The 8551-nt window shown below is 33.6% G+C and overlaps 1 protein-coding gene across 1 annotated transcript in view; it reads right to left on the bottom strand.

The window, feature by feature from the left end:
• Positions 1-4137: 4137 nt before the first annotated feature.
• LOC121314563 (serine/threonine-protein kinase 17A-like) overlaps positions 4138-8551 on the bottom strand; it is a 34737-nt gene continuing 30323 nt past the window's right edge. Inside the window, exons 3-7 of the mRNA XM_041247969.1 lie at positions 6784-6928; positions 5924-6050; positions 5272-5320; positions 5004-5183; positions 4138-4598 (exon numbers count right to left, since the gene is read on the bottom strand). Of these exons, the coding sequence (XP_041103903.1) occupies positions 4289-4598; positions 5004-5183; positions 5272-5320; positions 5924-6050; positions 6784-6928 (811 nt within the window). The 3' untranslated portion in view covers positions 4138-4288. The remainder of the gene's footprint in view (positions 4599-5003; positions 5184-5271; positions 5321-5923; positions 6051-6783; positions 6929-8551) is intronic.

Raw genomic sequence — 8551 nt, 5'->3', positions numbered from 1 at the left:
AGGAAAGAAAGGGGATAGGGGACTTTCAACGTGATGATTGATCAGTTACTTGGCTGTATCAATCAACGACTGGATGCATACAGGCCTCTGAATGATTGTTTTGGAGTTCTGTTTGATGACAAGGAGTCTGACACCAGTGATATTCGTAAGTGGGCCAATACACTTTCCTCTGCTTACCCAACTGATTTGTATCAGAGCTTTACAGACAAGCTCATTCAATTTAAATTCTTTGTAAAGGCTAAGCAGGATAAATCACCCTCAAAACTGCTGCAGATTGTGTTGAGAAATGGCCTACAATCAACCTTTCCAAACGTGTTTCTTGCCCTGAGACCTTTTTTGACGTTACCTGTAACTGAGGGTGAACGATCGTTTTCGCAAATGGTAAAAATAAAAAATGAACTCGGAACAAGTATGTGTCAGAATCACCTTACTGCGCTTTCATTGAAGGCTATTGAGTCCGAACTTGTCAGAGAGCTGGACTTTGATGACATGGTGACTGAATTCTCAAGGAAGAAATCAAGAAAAGAGGCCGATCTTCTAAGGTAAGAGGCACATTTATTTATTATTACATGCTGTTATGCTCACTGCTGGTACGTATGATTTAATTACATTATTAGATGGTGTGCTGCTCATTGTTCATTGGCTACTGTAGCCTACCAAACAATCAACTGAAATTTGTAACTGACATAGTTTTACATATAACTAGCTGAGGTTGAGTTGATAAGAGGAGAGGTGGGAGGGGCCCAGAATTTGTTAATCCGGCCCTGTTCGCAGCGATAGCAAACAAGCTTAAACTATGTAGAGCTTGTGGTGTTATGCTGCTGTCTACAGTTTGTGACTGGAATTGAAACTTGGCTTTAGTGAAGCAGGGTAGAATATATTTGGTTATTGTGATTACCTTGTCTATGTATAAAACATTTGATTATTCTTTTTAGTTTTGAATAATAAATATTTTAAGACATGTTTTAGAACAGTTACTGATGTATATAAATAAGTTAACATAGGTAACATAGTTAACAAAAGGAGTCTGGAATATTTAGATGTCACAATTCAGTGAGTTGAACTCGCTCTCATGTTGCAAAAGCACAGCAGCAAGAGTCAGAAGATTGCAGTACTGAGGCACAGGCTCACATTGCCTGAAGAAGCTGCCTGGTCACCATGGCAACTTACCACTCCCCGTATCAGTGTTGCCAGATCTAGAGGTTTCACGTTTCTGCTCACGACAGTCTGGAGGTAAGAAATGGACAGAGGTTTTTTTAAAGGTACATTTTTTATTTTAGAGGATTTTTTAAAGGTAATTGTAAGATGTATTCATAATGTATAAGTCCTTCTTTTACTAAGATGACAAATCCACTGTGACATCATGCCAGTTGGCAGCTGCGACCACTGATTTTTATAGAATTTCTCCAGATATTAGATTTACTTTGACTGCCCAGTATAAGATCACTTCATGTGCAGTACAGCCACTAGACACACATATAGCAAGTGCTGCACAGAATTTGACTGAAAGGCACTGGTGGTTGCAGAGGAAATTAATTTAGTTGTAAGAGCTGTGTTTAAGTGTTGTGCCAGTCAGTGAATATATATTCTGGAAAATTAAGAACAAACTACATTTATAGATTTGTTTTATTACAATATAGCCATTTTATGCCAATATAATATTGCTGTAGGCTTAAGGTTTTAGAATCATAGGACTACAGTGCATTCCAATGAATTGCATACATGATAATGGCATGTTCCTGTTAACTTAAAAAAAAAAAAAAAAAAGTGAAGCACGTCTATGAAAATGCACATGTAGTAGATTTGTATGCAATGCATACCCCGTGTGCCTCTCAGTTTTATGCATTTAACCAGAGTAAGAAACATACACTTTCAAAAGAAATGTACGTCACAATTGAATGCAATTATCAGGTAAACAATTAAAAGTATTACACTGTATGTTACTGATAATTGCATAAAATTGTTACAGTAGGCACCTGGGCTATGCAATTAACAGGAATCCTTTCAAACCTCAATTCAAACCTTATTATACACCATCCTTTAATTTAATAAAGAGATTCAGCATATCAGGGATATTACTATTTTCTACTGAAATGATACATGTCAAGTAAAAATACAGCTTTTGTCCTTTGTAAAGAAAATTCCATGAATATTTGTTGATTTGTTTGATTTATAGAAGCACATATGTCCAAAAAAGTTTCAATGTACTTTTTATACAAATAAAAAAGGTACAACAGAGGTACATTTGGAAAGGAGCATCATCAGTTATAGCAAATATAGTAGTACAAATATGTGTTCTTTAGTCTAGGTCTTAAATTAACCTTGTATAGGAAATATACATGTTATAAACTATTTTATATATATATATATATATATATATATATATATATATAATATATATATTATATATATATGTGCATGTGTGTGTGCACTGCCTGTTCAGTAAGGTTTTTATTGCTCATTTGGCATAACGGAATGATACTTCTTCCAGTGCATCTGTACATTTCATCATAGCAGGGCTTCTATTCTACAATATTGCGTCCTCAATTTGTTTTCTTTCTGGTCTCATTATTGACAGTACTTTTACAGAACCCTAAACTCAAGATAAACAAACTTAATGTGTACAGTAGCTAGAATGTTTCAGTCATATTCTTTGTCTCACTAACAGATAATTCATTTTAACATGGCCTTCAGAGTAAATATTACATGTTATTTAGGCATCTTTGAACAAGAAAAACCTATTCTCGTTTGGACTTATTTTGTTGCTTGTGTTTAAATATATGACAGCGGTTAAATTACACACCTTAGGAAGGTACATTTCCCCTCACTATTAAGACATAATTAAATTATATATAAAATAAACACAAATTAACTATAGTGGGAAGGGAATAGGGAACATCAAAATATGCTGTATATGCCAGGATAGATCTAAGTAGAGATCATCAACAGAGAACCACAAAAGCAATCTGTAGCATATTTTAATACATGCTGTTGTCATGAGGAATACCTATGTGTTTGGGTATTTTTTGTAAATATTAATTGCAACATTTCATCTGTTCCACAATGTGTGTCACTTCACTGGTACTACTAGATCTGAATGATGTCTGATGAACATAGGTAACACTGAAATGTTGGATTTTAAAAGGGAGAGCATTAATTGGATTAATAGTTGTCTTCCTAGTTTTCCCTTCACCGTTATTTGTCTCATTACACTGTTGGGACTTGCCTTCTCCAATGAACCTTCCCTACTGTTTCTTAAGATTTAGTTTATACATATTTTTAGTTCTAACATTTGCATTAAACTGGCTTGCAATTCACTGTAAATAAGACTTTATTACATACAATTTTTTGTAATTAACAGAATGTCAAAAATACATTTTCATAAGTTACAAGCTATCAAAATTGAACACCACTTAATACAAAATGTCCCCCCCAAAAAATATTATACAAAATAGTAACCTGTGATAGGCAAAGAAGAGTTACACAAAGTTAATTGTAAGAAATGTAAGAGCATTTTGAGCAAGAGGCAGCCAATTCAGACTTACAAAAATCAACTTTTTACCAGCAAATACAATAGTTATAATAACATTCAAAATATAGTATTCATTTTTTAATGATAAGCTTACAAAACACATTACTGTACAAAACGAACATAAACTTAAGGAATGTTATAAATTCTAAATTTAACACTAGTAACAAATGACTGGGCACTTGGGTTTGGAACTTTATATTTATTTACAGTGCCATTGTTTCTTTTCTAAATCACTACTATTGTAAAATGTCTGGGTAGATCTATAAGCAGTTGTGCCTTGTTTCTTTTTTCTTCCTTTACCAAACATATTTTGTGGAAAATGTGAATATGAATGCAAACCCAAGAGTGCCAGTAATAATGGACCTATTATTAAAGGAATATTAGTAAAGGAATATTTTTACAATGGCTTTTAGAAGTTTTTAAATGATCAAAACACAAAATGAGTTTGTAATTTTGCTTTTAGCTAAACGAAAATATATATATATATTATATATATATATATATATATATATATATATATATATATATATATATATATTGTTTGTTTGAATATAAAAATGTAATAAGAAGCCACAGAATTTGACATCATTACTGGACCATAACATTTAAATTTAAAGCATGGCACAAAAACAAATTTTGTTTCTGTCAACCACTTCAAACGAACCTGCACAAACATACAGAAGTTTGGTTTAAAAGTCTCTAATCAAACTTGAATTTAAAAAAAAAAAAAGTAGTGTCCTTGGTTTTAAATATAGCTTAGTATATGAACTCTCCCGGAATCTCCTGCAGCGAGCTGAAAGGTTCTTCAAATTTGAAGCGTTTAGAGATGGCCTTTTTATCAGAGGTAGTGTTTTCCTTTTCTGACTGCCTGCACTGTCCAAGTGTGTATGCCGCCATGACAATTAACTCCTCTGTCACTGAAGTCTGTGCCTCTGGCTCCTCAGGGGGTGAGACTGGACTTGCTTCCTCAGGGATGCTTTCACAGGGACTTACTGCTTCTGAATCCTCTGTTTGTTCTTGCTGTAACCATTGATGCTGCAGGCAGTCCTCAGCTGTGGCTCTGTCTCTGTTAAAAAAAGCAATGGTAAATAATAGATTATTTCTACATAATAGCTTCCTTTTAGCAGTTTCTAAGAAATAATGTCTTGCAATAGAGGCAGTCAATTCAGTCTTATAAAACAGACTAACAGCAAAAAACTTTAACTTAAGCCCTATGCCTTTGTATAGGCCACATGATTTGATCTGTGTTTAGGGTACACAAGACTTGTACTATATCTGAGTTTATTCTGAAAGCACAGCATAAAGCATATCAAAGGAATAACAATACCACTGTTGGGAAACAATAACAGTTTCACCTCAAAAAATGTTTATAATAAAAAAAAAAATGTGCCATGTGATAATTTAGATAAAGGAAATAAGTTTAATTACAGCACTAATAAGCTATACGAAGGTAATAAGAAAGGGTTCTTACACTGGTTCTTTAATTAGAAGTGCCTTCATGAAGTCAATTGCTGATCTGGAGATTCCTTCAAACTCCTCTTCAGAGTAGCTGACATTTATCTGGGAAATATTCAAAAAGGTTTCCTGTTTGTCTTCTCCCAGGAAAGGGGATGTCCCTGTAAGCATCACATAGGCCAGCACACCTATACTCCTGAAAAGAAAAACTCAGATTAAATGCTATGTGTAAATTCATGCAAGTACAACTAGAATCAACATAGAACGGTAAACTGGTTACTTACCACATGTCTGTTGCTGTGCTGATTGGCTCGTAATTCAGAATTTCTGGAGCTGCAAACAAATTATTGTGTAAATGTAACATTTTTACAGATAATATTCTTTAAAACGTGCATTACCTTTTTGGAATTGATACCAATGTCATTGTATGCTTTATTATACAACAAATCAGACATTACTACTGAATGGAAATTATGACATTAATTAAATGACACCTGTTCTAAAACTACTCTACACTGATGAAATGCTTCATGTGATACTTGAGCCCTGCACTCAACATGAACAAATTCTCTTTCAGTGGACTACAATGATTTTTTATTTTTTCAGACAAACAGTAAAACAGGCTTTAATGACACAGTAGTTCCATTATTACCTTATAACACACCAGAGCAATACCATTACCACTAAAATCAATCCTTGTTAATGATTATGAGGCTATTTTTTTAAAGGTAGTTTTATGCAACATTTGGAATCCCAAGCCTAAAACACAACCCCACCACAAAAATCATTGAATGAAATGGACTAGTCCTGTAAATGCATATTTTATGCATTAAAAAAAACAAAACACTAAGTGTTAAATCACTAGTTGCCATGCTACCCCCTCATTTCAAACTAGATAAGAAATATACCACTCCATTATTTCATGGAGTTACTTACCCACATACTCAGGTGTTCCCATGATTTCTCTCAGCTCCTCATTGCTGCTCATTATTCTAGAAAGCCCAAAGTCAACTATTTTGATATCTCCCAAAGGTGACTCGCTGGTCAGCAGAATGTTCTGAGGCTGAAATACCATTATGATAAATTAGAAAATACCCATGCCTGTCAGTTTTTAAAGGAAACCTCCCTTTTATTCAATAACAGTTTCCATTTGTGCATATAACGTGCAATTTCACCGTTAACATTAAACATTGTCTGTTGCTTTAGGATATTTTCAACATTTTAAAAATCACAAAAGTTTGTTAACTGTATTATTACTAGATTCATAACAATGTTAGAAGAATAAATCCAACCTGAAACAACTGCAATTCAAAAGTAACAGTCTATGGATTTAAATGTTTGCATGTGCATTACAATTAAAGATAAGTCTATGTAAACCAAGAGTTTTGATGGGATTTGCCTTTTTCTAGAGTACACAGGAGGAGTCACATTGAAAAAGCCGTGGTCCACCTGTCCTACACAGACAAGTGGCATGCCAAAAATCCCATGACCTCATATAAATAAATCTCCAAGTGGATCACTGTCAAAACCAATTAGATTGGAATCTTTAAAAAAAGAGTTTGAGATTGTGCAGCGTATTTTAAAGCCTCCCTGCTAGCTCACATGGTCCATTGCCTTTTGGTAATATGCCAGACAGAGTCTGCAACTCTTAACTTAATGGTGAGCTATTTTTTAAATTAATTACAATATATAGACAGAGAAGTTAATTTAATACACACTACATAGAGCTTCACTACAGCTTTCATTGCCATAGAAAAAGCATACGGTATAAATAAAAATATAGATTAGACTCATACCTTCAAATCAAGGTGGACCACATTATTTTTGTGTAGGAATGCTACACCTTCCAAGATTTGCTTCATTAGTCGTTTAACATCTTTCTCCTTGAACGCCTCGTCTCGGTCAGCGACACACTGGTTAAATATTTCACCACCAGCAGCACTGTGAACAAAATGAATACAGAGTAAAATCAACTATACCCTGTGCTAAAGTGAACACAACAACAATGGCGGTCACAAACCTTGAACCCAACCTTCAGCCCATAGCTAAAATTGCTTCTGATTTGTTTTAATAATGTCTGCCGTTTATATAAACATGTTAAAGTGGGATGTTTACATGCTTTTGTCTCTGTCTACAGTTTTGATGGAAAAGCCACAGTACTAAAAAGAAACACATTTTTGTGTAAAATTTATTATATATATATATATATATATATATAGATTATATCATATATATATATATATATATATATATATATATATATATATATACTACAACATTTCTAACAGTGTGTAAAAATTTTATATTCAGTAAATGGAAGCTTTTTTTTTTTTTTTAAACTTTCCCTTTTTGTGCACAAAGGTATGTACCGAACAAAGGTTAAAAAAAAAAAAAAGAAAAGGCTTTTGGAGAACCACGGTCAAGGGTTCAATCGATTTCTCAACTCAACTGTAAATCCAGAGTATTTTTTCTATTAATTAAAACATGCCAGTGTTAGGCATCGATGAGAACAGCAATGTAACCTAGCAACATTTTCTTGTTCAGCATAGGAACTACAGTATGTCCTTATGCTACAGATTCCACAAGGTAGCCGAGGGGTACCTTGGCCTGGTTACATTTTTCTTAATATCCGTATTCAGTATTTGGGATGCTCCTTTTGTATATGACAATGGGATGTTGATTAATGCTTTATGAAGCAATCATTACTGTGCTTTCCTGGGTAGTCTGACATGCAGCAGCGACTGTAGTTTATTTACTGGGTAATGAATCTGCTGATTAATCAATAAACCAAAACTCATTTTCATGCTACAGCAAGCAACACTCCACAGATCACATCCTGAAGTCAAAATAGAGTAATAAATGCCTGTTCTCACTCACATGAGTTGCACTGTAAAAAAAAAAAAAGAATCAAAGTAAAACTAAGTTTACTGTGTGTTATTTATTTTAAAAGACGGAACATTAGCGTATGTCTTTTGGTAGAGCCAAACGGAAAACAAGCTATTGGAGCAGACTGTGATATACCCCCAATAATCATTACTAAAAAAAAAACGTGCTCACATTTCAAAATTTCTGCTCAAGGAAAAAGTTACTCCAAACTACATAACTGCATTTCTCCAAAAGACTATTTGAAATCATGCTCCAGGAAAAAAAAAAAAAAAGTTTCAGATTTTTGTTTTATTTTTATTGCCAAAACGTTTTACTAATGAGACCTGCTCATTTTATTAACTGTCATTCTACGCAATTTTCAAAACATTCTTTAAGACCATTTTTAAGACCCTGTATCCTAGAACAATTTGCTAAATTGTATTTGCTCCAACCTCAATGTGAGAGAAACAAAAAACAAAAAAAAAACCCTGTGATTTACAAAAAAGGTGACGTTGAGCTCATATCTCAGTTCAGCTCAAACATATATGCAATACTAGCATGTTGGAACTCACTCTTCTCTATTTTTAATTTCAAGCCGCAATATAAAATGAAAGAGTTAACTCAATACCCTTCTAGAACAGATGCATTTAGTAATTAACAGACACTTCTCCACTCACTGTGCACTTGGTTACAGAGAAG

This window comes from Polyodon spathula, chromosome 4, assembly GCF_017654505.1.
Source record: "Polyodon spathula isolate WHYD16114869_AA chromosome 4, ASM1765450v1, whole genome shotgun sequence".
NCBI lineage: Eukaryota > Metazoa > Chordata > Actinopteri > Acipenseriformes > Polyodontidae > Polyodon > Polyodon spathula.
The sequence above is the reverse complement of the archived record's forward strand: the minus strand, read 5'-3'. Positions and strand labels throughout refer to the sequence as shown.